Raw genomic sequence first — 17,067 nt, forward strand, 5'->3', positions numbered from 1 at the left:
CAGTTCAGAGTTTACTCGGGGATGATGAGATCGAGGACACGGTTGATGAGGAGCAAGATGAGGAGTTGGAAGAGGATACCCACTCTTTGGCTAAAGGGAAGCGCAGGAGAGCCACGCCAGATGATAAACCTCAATCCCATTCTCAAGAGTCTTGATCCGTTTGAAGCTTTGCGCCCATAGAATAAGAAGGAGGAGCGGCGAACATTGACGAAGATCCGACATGAGTCCCGGCTGGGTTCTGACACCACTGGAGCGACTTCTAGCTCAGCCCATCCCATTGAGCTGGTTCACCATACTTCTGCTCTACCCACTGAGACTGGGACTTCTAGTGTTGGCCATCCTGATACCACCATTGCTCCTACCTCCGAGGTTACCCAACCTCATGATGCTGCAATAGATTCAAGCGCCTAGTGCGCTCCAGGGAGGCCCTCCATTCTATTGATGGACTATATAGATGCCTTGAGGGCAATGCATGTTTCTAAGTTGGGGGTGTAGGGTAATTGCTGGTTTTGTTGGTATTGTTTTGGTATATCGGATATTTTTTGTTATTGTTTTTATTTTTGTTGGTATTGTTTTTAATTGTGATATTAAGTATGTGTTTAGGACCCTCTTCGGCTGTTCTTTGCCATGTGTTCTTTTCCCGAATAATGTTATTTCTATGTTGAACCTGGAATGTTTAGAATGTTTAGTTAAGAGTAAAGTAATGATGACTTAAGTGGCGGTGGTCCGTGTTTTCTAGCATATATAAAAGTGTTTTTACAAGTCAATGATATCCCTCCGAAAAAAATAATTTGTGATGTACATCAAGAATGGGTTGTTGATATTGACATGTATGGTTCATTTAATGACATTGCAAATAAAGGGTGTCCATGTGTGTGAAATCTTCAAACGGAAGTGAAGTCAGAATATTTAAACAATCCTTATGCCATTGTGTTGTGAGTTTTTAGTTTCTATTTGTGTATGATGCTTGTAATCTAGAACTTGCCCGGTTGGTCGTACGTGAATTCTAAGGAGAGTTTGATAGTGAAGTGATCTTAGGCTTTCTTTGTATTGACTCCAAAGCTTGTTTATCTTAAATGAGCCTAGCCCGTACAGAAAATGATCCCTAGTCTCCCATTTTGAGCCTATAGACGTTTTCTTTGATTAGCCGTGAACTAACCTCCTTCCCTTCGGTGAATAAACCCATTTGGCACCAAGTCCCTCCTTGACACTAAAGAATGACAAATAAGGCTAAAAGCCTAAGTTGGGGGTGATAAGCGAAAGATGCGGATAATGAGGCTAATAGCCTAAGTTGGGGGTGATAAGTGAAAGATGCGAAAAATAAGGCCAAAGGCCTGTTGGGGGTGATTGTGAGTATTGCGGGGCATGATTCAGTGTGGATATATATATATATATATATATATATATATATATATATATATATATATAGATATATAAGTTCTAAATAAATCCACGCTGAAGCTGTAGGGTCAGAAATAAAAGGAAGAAAGGTGAATGAAGTCAAAATGAAGTGTCAAGGAGGGTGAGTCACCACTATCCAAATATTCATCCTACCTATACCTAAGCCAATGTTACAAGCCTCAAAAGTCCTAATGTGATCACAGTCTAACTGTTCAAAGTTGAAGGCATGGAAAATAAAGGCAAACGTATGTGCACGTATGGTATGCAAATTTCTTTGTGAGTGTTAGTGTCCCTCTGTCTCTTTAGTCTTCTGTCCCATTTATTTTGTAAATGTGTGTTGGGACATTCTTTGGTCTATGTGAGGGCGTAAGGATTGTAGATTGCAAAGTAACTGGCTTTCCGGAAGTTGAAATTCATGTGCATAGAGACTCCCATACTATGATTGTGTCATTAATTGAGGTTGCATAGTGAATTGCAATTGTTTTGAAATGTGCGTCTTGTGTCACAAAAAGGATATGGATAAGAGCCCAATATTTTTCTTGGATTGCAGAGTCTATGTTAGAAACACAAGCCAAAACCACCATAGTCATTCTTATTTTGCTAGATGTCGTGTGTTAGTAGTGAGTGTTGTTGTAGTTGCTTGAGGACAAGCAAAAGCTTAAGTTTGGGGATGTTGATGTGCCATGAATTTCGGCACATTTTATGCCTTTGTCACTAGAAGTGTTGCTTGTTTTTAAGTGTTTTTACATCGTTTCTTATGTTATTTTGGTGTTTTGTAGGGTTGGTTGACTAAGGAACGGAAATGATAAGAAATGCTGAAAAACGGACAACTTGGAGCAAAAAGGACGGTCCGTAACTCGAGTTACGGACCGTAACGTGATCCATACCAGAGAGGAAGATCCAGATACGTGCCGTTATAAAGGACGGTCCGTAACTCATGTTACGGGCCGTAACGTGTACCGTAAGCTAAGGAAAATTTCCAGTAAGAAGCCTAAGTAGTGTCACAGGTTACGCCCAGAAGGACGGTCCGTAACTCAGGTTACGGGGCGTAACGCATTGGCCACTGAAGACTGAGGCCATGATCTGCAGGAAGATACGGACCATAACCTGTGTTACGGTCCATCGCAAAAAGCCGTGACGGTTGACCAAATCAAGTTGACAAAGGACGAAACCGAAGGACGGACCGTAACCTGTGTTACGGTCCGTAACGATACCGCGTAAGGGTGTTTTTGTTTAGAAATTTGGCCCGATTTTTTGGCCCTATAAATACTTAAAGTTAGGGTTTTAATTCAGAATTCTGATTTTCTTTGGGAGCATTAACTTTAAGTCTTGAATATTTGAAGTGGTTGGAGCATTTAAAGCACCAACTTCATTTTCATTCCATATTGTATTAGCATCGTAAGTATATTATGTTAACTTTTAAGCTTTCTTTTTTAACCAAAATGATGAGTAGCTAATTTTAATTCTAAGGTTGTAGATCCCATGATGGGTATTATGTAAATGGGTTTCTACTATTGATATATGCATAATGGTTGTTAGTATGTATTCTATCTTTGTGCGTTAGCGTTGGGTAATGATTGCAAGCATTAGCCTAAGCCATTATACTAACTTTTCTTGGGAAAGAGAGTCAGTATTGGTAAAATTGAATAACAATGAATCGGGGCGTTAACCCTCGTTTAATAGACTAACTTAGGGATAAGAACAAGTCTAATTGGCATTATTGGCCGCTCTTCGATTTCAACTCTTTTACATTTGGAAAAATCATAAAGAGGAAATACGGCCTAACTGTTGGGAAACATTAGGAAGTCCTTAAGGGATCAAGTGCATACTCTTAGAACAACCATTAGAAATATATCACATTGAAACCTGAAGCATAATATCTAATAAAAATGGGGAACACAACCTTAGTCTTTCTCTTGCATTAAGTACAATTCAAGTCAAAGTATTCAATTACATTACTCAACAAATATTTCAAACTATTCGGAATAGGATTAAAGCCTTTAAAGACTAGTATCGCATACAATTAGTACCCTTTTCTCTCCATATTCCCTGTGGGATTCGACCCCAACCTTGTTTGGGTTACTATATTTGACAACGTCCGCTTTACGCCATTAATAGGTGCAATTTGAGCATATCAACCACTCAATTCGAGAAAAATAAGAAAAATGAACTGGCAATATGCCCATATAGGAGGCCTGGAAAGGAAATCAAGTCGCTTTGCCATGAAGATTTAGGAAAAGAACTCCACAATTTGAGGAAAGCCATTAATGAAGAGTTATGTTCAAGGAATTTCAAGAGTTTGAAGTATGAAGATTTATGTGTGCATCCAAATGTTGAGCTTCCGCTAGGGTGCAAAATACCTAAGTTTAACACTTTCAATGGGGAAGGAGATCCTGTCACTCATTTAAAGGAATATTGCAGCAGATTAATTGGTATTGGACATAATGAAGCCGTACGAATGAGATTGTTCATTCAAAGTTTATCAGGATCGGCACTCTCTTGGTACACCAAACAAGATTTTAGCAAATGGCATACGTGGGAAGATATGGCCCGCAAATTTATAAAGCAATTCGAGTTCAACAATGGAGGTGATCCTCAAATAGCCGATTTTCTCAGAGTAAATAAAATTCCACATGAGTCTTTCCAAGAATATGCCATACGATGGAGGTTAGAAGCTTCAAAAATACATCCTCCATTACCCGAAAGGGAATTGATCTCAACCTTCATCCAAATTCAGGAAGACTTATATTATGATAAGTTGCTCGGAGCTTGTGCACGCAACTTCTCTAATTTGATTAGGATTGGTAAAGAACTAGATAGTGCCATTCAAGGAGGAAGAATTATAGATAGTTCAGCAACACAAGCCGTTCACCAAACCTTCCAAGCGAAGATACTAGGAAATCTGCAAAGCGAAATGAAGGAAAACCAATTCGCTTCCATGACTATGCATCAAGCGCAATGCCATCAAAGTCACAAATTTTTTCAATCTTATGCCACTATGCAGTATCCTCGTCAGAAAAACTCCCAGCATGGCTACCAACAACGGTTTCACCAAGCACAATCTAGCTCTCGACAACAGAAGAAGAGGAAATCTTTTTGCTTCACTCCTCTGGATGAGCCATTGGCAAGTATATTTGAGAGGTTGAGTGCTAAGGGTATTCTACAACCAAAGGAGGGATTTGTACCTAAGCATCCACCTTCAAGCTTTGATTTATCTAAGAGTTGTGCTTACCACTCAAACATTCAAGGACATGACATTAAAGAATGTCCAGCGCTAAAATTTAAGATTCAAAGCATGATTGAAAGTGGCAAGATAAAGCTACAGCTAGAGCCTCCAACCAGTAATGGTAATATTGTAGACACAAACACAATTGTTGTTAAGGGTGATCCATCGAAATTGGCACCAAGGCGTTTGAAAAGAAAGCGTACAACAAGTCAAGAAGACTGACAGGGACATCATCTCGCCACTTGAGAATATCATTCTCCACATGCCCATCTTTATGAGTAGCCGCTATTTTGTAATCTTTTCTAGACTTTTGTAATGAACTACGTTCGACCTGATTCCTGTTAGTAGCAGGATACGTTGGCGCCCATGTTGGGTTCGGTCTCAATAAATAAAAAATTCAATTCCCCCATAGCCAAACTGGGGAAATTTTGCAGACGACCTATCGTTATTAGGAAAAACCAGAAGTTGAAATCCCAAGCCATATTCACATAATCAGATTTCCGCAATGGCATAGCAACGGGAAGCGCAGATTCAAAGCCAAAGCTTCAGTGTTCAATGCAAGGCAACCACTTTATTTTATACTAACAAATTTTCTTTGAGTAACGCAGAGCCGATTTTTAGCTACTCTTGAATGATAATGCACGCTAGACAAAATCTCAGCATCGAGAAAGACATCAAGAAAATCATGAGTCAAAGGATGATGCAAAATCAACACAAATTTCGAAACTCACAATTTTCTTTAAGCCAGGAATTTATTCATTGAAACATTTTAGCAAGGTGAAATATCCCCAAGTTATTGGCACCACACCATGAATGTACGTTATTGCAAAGGCACCACGCTTGGATCTCCATATTGCATTTTAAATATTCGCTATTGTGAAGGCACCGCATCAAGCTCTTTGCACCGGACCAATATTCTTATTTGTAAGTATGCACCACACATATTGGGCTCGTCCACCCTAAAATAGGACATATCGGGTTTGTCCATCCTAAAATAGGACATATTGAGTTCTTCCACGCTAAAATAGGATATATTGGGTTCGTCCACCCTAAAATAGGATATATCCGGTTCTTCCACCCCCAAATAGGATATGTCGGGTTCGTCCACCCTAAAATAGGACATACTGGGTTCTTCCACCCTAAAATAGGATACATGGGTTGGTCCACCCTAAAATAGGATATATTGGGTTCTTCCACCCTAAATTAGGACATACAGAGTTCTTCCACCCTAAAATAGGATACATGGGTCCATCCACTCCAAAATAGGATTAAAATAGGCAACGCACAAGCTCTCCTCACTGCACCATGGATATTCACTACTACAAATCAAGCATCGCATCAAGCTCTTCACTCCGCCTTTGATAGGATATTTTAGGCTTATTCGCCTTTAATAGGATATTTTAGGATTATCCGCCTTTAATTGGAAATTTTAGGTCCGCCCACCTTCAATAGGACATTTTAGGATCTTCCGCCTTTAATAGGACATTTTAGGCTCGTCCGCCTTTAATTGGACAGTGTAGGCTCGTTCGCCTTTAATAATAGGACATATTTGGGTTGTCCACCTTATAATAGGACTTAATTTTTTATTTGGATTTGTCCACCTTATAATAGGACTTAATTATTTTATTTAGGTCTGTCCACCTTATAATAGGACTTGATTATTTTTTTTGGTTATGTCCACCTTAAAATTGGACATATCAAGTTTGATAAAGTGCACCAATTTTACTTTTACATTAATCCTCAGATATTTTTGCATTAATCTCGCATATGCACTAGTTTTTATAATCTCATACTAATTTTATCTAGAAATAATTTCTCATTGATTGCTTCACTTGCACCAATTTTATCGCTTTCATTTTCACAAACACACTAAATCCTATCTTAATGCTTTCATGTATTACTAATGTGTACTTTAGATCTTTGCAGCTGATTTCACTGGTAGTATCGCACATCGTGGAACTTTATCTAAGGCAGTGAACTGGGGCAATTTGTTGGGAAGGAACCAAACTTCCCAACAAAGGTCAAGGGTCTACTTCGAACTCCGCTCGGCACTCTCTTAAATGTCCTGTTTATATGTGTAACTCCATGACCACGTTAAGTCGTATCCATAATCGGATTCCTCCCGTTCAAACACCATTTCCTCAACCAATACCATTGCCATCATAATTCGACACTGGGGCACTATTTTTGGGGATTCGCATCAACCCCGTTTCCTAATTCATAAGTACCATAGTTCTTCTCGAACTACATATGACCTGATTCTTGTGCAACCCGAGATATGAAGGCAACTCAGAAACCAGAGTTCAACCACAATCTTTTCAAAATTTTCTTTGTCCCCATACCTTTCTTAACCTTTTTTTCAGCTCTGACTGTCGGGATAAAATCGGCTACTACGTCAACTTCTTTGCCCGAAAACTCTTTTATCGTCTCCGGTCCAAGAGGGGCAAGTTGTTGACACCCAATTTTGACCCTCCTTTCTTTCGATTTATTTCTTCGAGCTTCTAAATTGGTAATAAATCAAATACCTTAGCTTTTACTATTTTTACTACTTACTATCGCTTTTTTTTTTTTTTTTTTTTTTATTATTATTATTATTATTATTATTATTATTATTATTATTATTATTATTATTACTACTACTACTACTACTACTACTACTACTACCACTACCATTAGTATAATTACTATTGTGTATTATCGTCATTTCGGTATCATAATCATAATGTTGTTTTAAAATTTTAATCGTCATTCGCAAAAGGACATTGCATTTATTATATGCAATTAAATGATTACATTTACTTACTTTTAAACTTTATAAATATTATCGCGCAACTATTACGATATCATATAATTTTATTTTTTATTCTGAGTACTAATAAATATATTTTTATATTAAGTAATATTTTAGCACGCGTTAATATATAATTAATTAAAGAGAGTCTTTTATTTAATTTAGAAGCCCAAAGAAATATAAGGAAGAAGGTAATTTCAGTCCAAGATTATAAGACCTTCACATTAACCCAGTCCATATATTATCTGATTTTTAATTAGGCCAATGTTAGCCCAAAGAAGAGCCCAATCCACACAGCCCATTTTCATACCTCATTTCCACGTGGACGCCACGCAAGCGCCATATAAGCGCCAAACGGTCATAAACACACGCCATACACACGTTTGACCCACCTCACACATGCCCAGCACACGCCCAGCACCCTCCTCTTCCATATTTAATTTATTATCTTGAGTTACCTATTTTACCCTCACTAATCTATCCGAAATACCCATTATACCCTTGAATTCCCTAACAATTTCTAGGGTTTACATTATTTTCCTCTAACAGCCGCACCTCTCTGGAAAATGGTCCCAGCTCACCCGTTTCCTCTTTGACACAAAAATTTCACCTTTGTCAGCCATGAACAGAGGTCGGTTCCCCCATTTTCGTGCAACATTTGACTTATTTCAACATTGATAAGCTCTTTTCTATCTTACAACGTCCATATTTCAAAAAACTGAATCTCTGGCAGAGATCGTCTGAATTTTCTTCATCTTTTCTGTCATTGTCTTCGCCAATATTCAAACGGCTATTTTGAACTCTATTTCGAAATCTCGCCCAAAGCACAACTCTAAGAGCCCTAGTTGTATCTATAAATACCAACATATTGCAGCCATTTGGAAAAAGCTTTGGAGCTGCCTCCACTCTATTTGAAAGTATTAATCCTCTTCATTCTCAATACTGCCTGGTTTTTGCTCAAAGCACTAAGTTATTTCATTCCCTCTTTGTCTCTGTCGAGACTTTGGATCTGAGTATCGTTCGTGTTCGAACGTAGATCGGAGATCCAAAGCCCCATTCACTGCACCACAAAAAGGTCAGCAAATTATCTTCTCTTTTCCGATTGTAGTTTTCGATACATTTATGACTCTGTGCATATTGTGAAATGATTTTAGTTTCGTCTATTTTTTCGTTAAAAGATTTATCCAGCATGCTTATTTTAAATATTTGGTACTGTGAGTTGGAGTCATCATTTTGTGTTCATTGGTTTTGCTAGAAGTCATGCTCTTAAATGTCTGTTTGTGTTAGTCTAATTAACTGTGTGTTTCCTTCCACTTAAGTTTTGTCTCGTAATGTTAACTCGTCATTAGGGGTGGGCGTTCGGTATTCGAGTCGGTATTTTTAAAGTTCGGGTTCGGTAATTCAGTAATCGATAATAGAAAGTTGATACCAAATACCGAACTTTCAAACTTCGGTTCGGTAATTCGGTAATCGGTAAATCAAACTTCGGTTCGGTACGGTATTCGGAAATACCATATTGAAGTCGAAGTCTGTTGTATTGAAGTTGATTTCATTGTCAAGATACATGCAGATATAGGTCAAAGTTTAACTGTCCTTTTCACCTTTGTGTCCAACGGTTCATTCAGCTTCTGGTATTTAGCTTCAAGTGCAGCCTTCTCCTCCAAAAACTTAGCTTGCAGTTCATCATGTAATGGCAATTAAGATATATCATATTGGAACCTTCAATACAGCCAACATAATGAGAAATGCAAATCCAAGGACTCAAAAGTGTGAAAAGGGGAACTTACAACTAGCAGATTAATCATTAGAATGCGAACTTATTCATTTACAAACACAGTTACTGGTCACGCCAGTTAAATACTATTTTGTTGGGATCGGTTGAGGGGAAAAAAAGCATGGCTCGATAACAGTGTGAGTCCTCCAAAAATGCAATCATATATACCATACATCGAGAGTTTGTTTCTCAATGGCCACATCTGTTTCTCAATGGCCAGAACTTATACCAAGTGAAATGTCAATAGAAATCAATAGATGAATATTGTCTCTATAAACACGGCCACATTCATCATCCCCGTGAGACTATTCTTCTACAAGCAAGCATAACATATACCACGTCAAACATCAAAAGTGAGGCGGTCGACTATGGTGTGAGAAAGGCGGTGGGGGTGGGTGGTCCCTGGTCGACTATGGTGTGAGAGAGGCAGTCAGCTATGGTTCTTGAAAGATTAGGGATTTTAATTTCTAGGTATGGGCTGAAGCTGAATAGTAATATGCATGGGCTGAAGCAGAACAATCATTGATGGGTATATTAATTTAATGGGCCTTTTATTTATTTCGGTAATTACAGAATTATCGAACGGTATTATTATCTAAAACCGAATACCGAAATCGAAATACCGTATTTTTAATTTTATTCCCGAAAACCGAACCAAAATCCCTGGTTCGGTTCGGTAATTCGGTTTTCGGTATTTTATACCCAGCCCTACTCGTCATAGTCTAGTTGAATTTGGAAAACATGAATGGAAAGAACGGGTTATGTGTCTTGTTTAGTATGCGAAAAATCCGAAAGTGTTCATTGTTGGCGAAAGATATTGTCGTATTTTAGATTCATCTTTCACATAAAAATTCATGCTTCAGATTTCAGGTCGAGCCTAACCTGTCATTTTTTAATCCAACTACTGTAAGGAAAATAATATGTACTTCACTCGGTTATTAACTTAAGGCATGCCAAATTGTTCTAATGACCAAATAATTTGACTTTACACGAGGTAGGTTATTTTAATAATAAATATATCTTGTTAGGATAAATTTCGTATAAGAATCTTCTCCTATATTGGTAATATGCCTCAGCGTTTTTGTGGTTGTGATTTAATTACACTAGTTGTGCATTTTATGTTCGCTTACGGGAACGTAAGATTATATCACTAATCTTTATTTCACTTTTTTTGCTTTACATGTACACTTTGGAGAAAAATGAAGTCTTCATAAAAGACTCTCACTGTCCAAGTAGTCTCGCCATAAGACTCGACACTGCCGCTAGACTTGAAATCTGCACCTCCTCCTCATTCATCTCTCTCGCTCTTCCTTAAAAAAAAAATGCGAACTGAGAGAAAAAGGGAAGCGAGAAGAAATATAGAGCTTGAATCCGCTTCTTAATTCACTCCTCCTTCCCTATTTAAAGCCATCTAAACGAAAGCAAGAAAGGGAGGGGAAAGGAAGGGAATGTTTGTTGCATTTCTACCCTTCTTATTTTCATTTTTCTCTTGCGATTAACTGTTCTGTTTTCCTCTATTTGTGACTGCTTAACAGAAGTTTTACTAAGAGCTTAACAGAATCCTTCAATAAGGTTTTCTTAGAATCAGTTTATTCATTTGAAATGTGGAACAATGCAATTTCTTTCAGTTTTATTCAAAATTATTGTTTTCAAATACTTTAACTCAATGAGGAGAAAATAGATTTTTCTTTCAATTTGAACCACTCTTTAAACTTTGGAGCATGGCGTATAAATTGCATACCTTAAAAGAATCAACTGAACATGGTTGGAAATGCCTAAAAAATGATTTCTTACAAGCTGTTTTGATGCCTCTTCAAAAGTAGATCTTGAACATGTTTTATCTTTTAAAGCCACCCTCCTCTCCAAGATCAAATGACCTATTTTTCAACCAGGAACATTTGTTTATAAAAGCTGTTTTATGATTTGATGTACATTGAAAGTTTATTATCTCACTTAGAGTGGCTAAAGCATTAGTTGATTTGGCTCACATTCTTTTTTCTGAAAGCTCAAATTACACTAAAATCATTTTCTACAAACAACTGCATTATTTGATGTAAAGTAATTTACTTATATTTAGACCCTAGAATATTAACCTAAGTTTGGCCGGTTAATCGTAGTTAACGGATTTTAAAGGATGCTTAACCCCTTCCCTTTAGGATAATTAAGAACCCTTACCTAGAATCATTAAGTTAAGTAGACTATTAATCGGAGTTAACTATTAGCACTTACTTAGTTAAAATAGGTGTCCTAATTCACCGTTAAAATAATTAGGTGGCGACTCCTTAAATTAAATGATTAGGAATCACCAATATGTTGTACTCTGCTTTGACCCGATTAAAATGGGGTGTAACAGCTTGGTGACTTCGCTGGGGAAATTTAGGTTCTTAACCATAACAAACTTAGGTTAATTAAGTTATTGTGCTTTAGTTTTTCCTCTTATGTGATTTTTTTTTTAATTTTATGCGATAATTTTTTGTTATTTGCTTTAACTATTTATTTTATGTGAATTCTTGTAATTATGTTTTATTGCTTTCTTTAAAACTGTCATTCCGCTCATATTTCCTCCAATTACGGAAAATTCACACTATCACACGTGCACGCGAGGTGTGTTTTGCGCACCCGCAAATTTCTTTCAAAATCCCAAAATTTAGGAGAGTTGGCATATGCGCGGGGTGTCCGAATTTTCGTGTGACCGCGTAGCCTTCTCACTCCAGTAGTCCGCTCGGGAACCTTATGTCTAGTCAACCAAATCTTAGAAATCTTAAGATAGAGCGTAACCGACACCTATTCTAGGGGGCATGCATCATTTAAACTTAGGAGGCTTAATATCCTTGGTTTATTAAGTCCATTAGTAAACCTTACCAAAATGTCTAAATGTCGACTCTTAACCTTTAACACTTTCTTGCCTAACGTTATTCATACCTACCCCACGCTTACCAAATATTTCATTTTCCTTCCAAAGGTTGACTTAAGTTGAACACCGAAGGTAAAATGAGTGTCATTGTTTGAAAGAAGCGATCCAAAACTATTGGATAATGTACGATCATTCAGAGACCATTGGCTCACCCTCAATTTATTTTGAATCAACCTCCCGCCGGTATATCGATGCCAAGATACAATCAAGCAGTTTATCCGCAATGTTCCAGTCAAGTTCCTCCTCAAAGCCAAGTAATTATTAGACTGCACCAAATTTATCGTTCCCCACATCTGCTGCAAACACTATGAGATAGCCGAACAGAGCACCAAGAATAGGCTTAAATGATCAATCTTTTGTGTGCCTTTTATTATTAAAAGACAAAAAAAACTTTTTTTATATAAGGTGAACTACGCTTGACCTGATTCCTTGGTGGATACGTAGGCAGCCCACATAGGGACTCGGTCATATTAGGGTAGAATTTTTAATTCCCATTTGCATGTAACCGGAACTACGTTTGACCTGATTTCCTGTCGGATACAGGATACGTAGGCAGCCTATAAAAGGCTCAGTCTTATTATTATAAAATTTTAATTTTCCCGCAAAAGAAGGAGCATGAAACTGGGGCAAATTTTTTGGCATGCAACCACAACATCTTCATCAAAAACGTCCTAAAGACTGGGGCAAAATTTTTGGAATACGTCGGAGTTAGCAAAGGATAAGAATCAAGGCAAAGCTAGGCTTCGGTGTTCAGCATAAGTCAGCTTTTCTTCAAACTTCAACTTTTCAGATTTTCTTCAAACTTCAAATTCTACTCCAATATAGTTTGCTTTTTCTTCCATTAATTCTCAAGCGTTAGAGCCTACTAGCCAATAAGTCGTTCTCCTCCACACATGCTACGACTTAGGTAATCTATTCTTGCTTAATCAAATCACGAAATAATTTGTCACATATTTTATCATTTTGTGCATTTAATTCCTATGCATATTCTCACGCACTAACACTTTATTTTGTGTTTGTTTAGTTTTATTGCATTCTTTAGAGGTTGCCTAGCGTTGAACATTGTTTTGGCTGCGAATCTGCATTAAGGACGATACTATAATGGCAGATAGATTTGAAGCTTTCAACACTGGTATGGGATTGGTGCAAGCACATAATGCTGATAGCAAGGAAAATGTGGTTCGAAAAAATATTGTGGTCAATCTGGGAAATACCTTAACCCTTCTTCCTAACACAACCTCAACTTCTAGCTCAATTCGCAACATTTCCTTAACCATTTTGCCTCACCTAGATCCTACTTATAGCATTTCACAAATGCCACCAACCTACACTCCCAATCAAGTAGTGATAATACCTAATCCTCAATTTTTCATAATCACCACTGATGTGCCGTGAATTTTGGCTCATTTTATGCCTTTGTCACTAGAAGTGTTGCTTGTTTTTAAGTGTTTTTACATCGTTTCTTATGTTATTTTTGTGTTTTGTAGGGTTGGTTGACTAAGGAACGGAAATGATAGGAAATTCTGAAAAACGGACAACTTGGAGCAAAAAGGACGGTCCGTAACTCGAGTTACGAACTGTAATGTGATCCGTACCAGAGAGGAAGATCCAGATATGTGCCGCTGTAAAGGACAGTCCATAACTCATGTTACGGGCCGTAACGTGTACCGTAAGCTGAGGAAAATTTCCAGTAAGAAGCCTAAGTAGTGTCACAGGTTACGCCCAGAAGGACGGTCCGTAACTCAGGTTACGGGGCGTAACGTCATGGCGTAACGCATTGGCCACTGAAGACTGAGGCCATGATCTTCTGGAAGATACGGACCGTAACCTGTGTTACGGTCAGTCGCAAAAAGTCGTGACGGTTGACCTAATCAAGCTGACAAAGGACGGACCGTAACCTGTGTTACGGTCCGTAACGATGCCGCGTAAGGGTGTTTTTGTCCAGAAATTTGGCCCGATTTTTGGCCCTATAAATACTTAAAGTTAGGGTTTTAATTCAGAATTCTGATTTTCTTTGGGAGCATTAACTTAGAGTCTTGACTATTTAAAGTGGTTGGAGCATTTAAAGCACCAACTTCACTTTCATTCCATATTGTATTAGCATCGTAAGTATATTATGTTAACTTTTAAGCTTTCTTTGTTAATCAAAATGATGAGTAGCTAATTTTAATTCAAAGGTTGTGGATCCCATGATGGGTATTATGTAAATGGGTTTCTACTATTGATATATGCATAATGGTTGTTAGTATTTATTCTATCTTTGTGTGTTAGCGTTGGGTAATGATTGCAAGCATTAGCCTAAGCCATTATACTAACTTTTCTTGGGAAATAGAGTCAGTATTGGTAAGATTGAATAACAATGACTAGGGGCGTTAACCCTCGTTTAATAGACTAACTTAGGGATAAGAACAAGTCTAATTGACATTATTGGTCGCTTTTCGATTTCAACTCTTTTACATTTGGAAAAATCATAAAGAGGAAATACGGCCTAACTGTTGGGAAACATTAGGAAGTCCTTAAGGGATCAAGTGCATACTCTTAGAACAACCATTAGAAATATATCACATTGAAACCTGAAGCATAATATCTAATCAAAATGGGGAACACAACCTTAGTCTTTCTCTCGCATTAAGTACAATTCAAGTCAAAGTATTCAATTACATTACTCAACAAATATTTCAAACTATTCGGAATAGGATTAAAGCCTTTAAATACTAGTATCGCATACAATTAGTACCCTTTTCTCTCCATATTCCCTGTGGGATTCGACCCCAATCTTGTTTGGGTTACTATATTTGACAACGTCCACTTTACGCCATTAATAGGTGTAATTTGAGCGTATCAACCACTCAATTCGAGAAAAATAAGAAAAACGAACTGGCAATATGCCCATATAGGAGGCCTGGAAAGGAAATCAAGTCGCTTTCCCATGAAGATTTAGAAAAAGAACTCCACAATTTGAGGAAAGCCATTAATGAAGAGTTATGTTCAAGGAATTTCCAGAGTTTGAAGTATGAAGATTTATGTGTGCATCCAAATGTTGAGCATCCGCCAGGGTACAAAATACATAAGTTTAACACTTTCAATGGGGAGGGAGATCCTGTCACTCATTTAAAGGACTAATGCAGCAGATTAATTGGTATTGGACATAATGAAGCCGTACGAATGAGATTGTTCATTCAAAGTTTATCAGGATCGGCACTCTCTTGGTACACCAAACAAGATTTTAGCAAATGGCATACGTGGGAAGATATGGCCCGCGAATTTATAAAGCAATTCGAGTTCAACAATGGAGGCGATCCTCACATAGCCGATTTGCTCAGAGTAAAGAAAATTCTACATGAGTCTTTCCAAGAATATGCCATACGGTGGAGGTTAGAAGCTTCAAAAATACATCCTCTATTACCCGAGAGGGAATTGATCTCAACCTTCATCCAAATTCAGGAAGACTTATATTATGATAAGTTGCTCGGAGCTTGCGGACGCAACTTCTCTGATTTGATTAAGATTTGTAAAGAACTAGAAAGTTCCATTCAAGGAGGAAGAATTATAGATAGTTCAGCAACACAAGCCGTTCACCAAACCTTCCAAGCGAAGATACCAAGAAATCTGCAAAGCGAAATGAAGGAAAACCAATTCGCTTCCATGACTATGCATCAAGCGCAATGCCATCAAAGTCACAAAATTTTTCAATCTTATGCCACTATGCAGTATCCTCGTCAGCAAAACTCCCAGCATGGCTACCAACAACGGTTTTACCAAGCACAATCTAGCTCTCGACAACAGAAGAAGAGGAAATCTTTTTGCTTCACTCCTCTGGATGAGCCATTGGCAAGTATATTTGAGAGGTTGAGTGCTAAGGGTATTCTACAACCAAAGGAGGGATTTATACCTAAGCATCCACCTCCAAGCTTTGATTTATCTAAGTGTTGTGCTTACCACTCAAACATTCAAGGACATGACATTGAAGAATGTCCAGCGCTAAGATTTAAGATTCAAAGCATGATTGAAAGTGGCAAGATAAAGCTACAGCTAGAGCCTCCAACCAGTAATGGTAATATTGCAGACACAAACACAATTGTTTTTAAGGGTGATCCATCGAAATTGGCACCAAGGCGTTTGAAAAGAAAGTGTGCAACAAGTCAAGAGGACTGACAGGGACATCATCTTGCCACTTGAGAATATCATTCTCCACATGCCCATCTTTATGAGTAGCCGCTATTTTGTAACCTTTTCTAGACTTTTGTAATGAACTACGTTCGACCTGATTCCTGTTAGTAGCGGGATACGTAGGCGCCCATGTTGGGTTCGGTCTCAATAAATAAAAATTTCAATTCCCCTATAGCCAAACTGGGGAAATTTTGCAGACGACCTATCGTTATTAGGAAAAACAATTAGTTAGAATCCCAAGCCATATTCACATAATCAGATTTCCGCAATGGCATAGCAACGAGAAGCACAGATTCAAAGCCAAAGCTTCAGTGTTCAATGCAAGGCAACCACTTTATTTTATACTAACAAATTTTCTTTGAGTAACGCAGAGCCGATTTTTAGCTATTCTTGAATGATAATGCACGCTAGACAAAATCTCATCATCGAGAAAGACATCACGAAAATCATGAGTCAAAGGATGATGCAAAATCAACACAAATTTCGAAACACACAATTTTCTTTGAGCCAGGAATTTTATTCATTGTAACATTTCAGCAAGGTGAAATATCCCCAAGTTATTGGCACCGCACCATGAATGTACGTTATTGCAACGACACCACGCTTGGATCTCCATATTGCATTTTAAATATTCGCTATTGTGAAGGCACCACATCAAGCTCTCTGCACCGCACCAATATTCTTATTTGTAAGTATGCACCACACATATTGGGCTCGTCCACCCTAAAATAGGACATATCGGGTTTGTCCATCCTAAAATAGGACATATTGGGTTCTTCCACCCTAAATTA

The 17,067-nt window shown here is 37.9% G+C and overlaps 1 protein-coding gene across 1 annotated transcript; it reads left to right on the forward strand.

Annotated features, from left to right (window-relative positions):
* The first annotated feature begins 220 nt into the window (after nt 1-220).
* On the forward strand, nt 221-4,849 carry LOC132637920 (uncharacterized). The gene is made up of 2 exons (XM_060354933.1): nt 221-369; nt 3,520-4,849. The coding sequence occupies exons 1-2, from the start codon at nt 221-223 to the stop codon at nt 4,847-4,849; spliced, it is 1,479 nt and encodes a 492-aa protein (XP_060210916.1).
* Nucleotides 4,850-17,067: the final 12,218 nt, after the last annotated feature.

This window comes from Lycium barbarum, chromosome 4 (genome assembly GCF_019175385.1).
Source record: "Lycium barbarum isolate Lr01 chromosome 4, ASM1917538v2, whole genome shotgun sequence".
Classification (NCBI taxonomy): domain Eukaryota; kingdom Viridiplantae; phylum Streptophyta; class Magnoliopsida; order Solanales; family Solanaceae; genus Lycium; species Lycium barbarum.

Bases quoted from the DNA above. Each gene is read 5' to 3' on its own strand.
- LOC132637920 (XM_060354933.1), top strand. From the start codon at position 221: ATGAGTCCCGGCTGGGTTCTGACACCACTGGAGCGACTTCTAGCTCAG. The intron at 370-3,519 runs GTTACCCAACCT...CGCCATTAATAG, and splicing joins CCATTGCTCCTACCTCCGAG to GTGCAATTTGAGCATATCAA.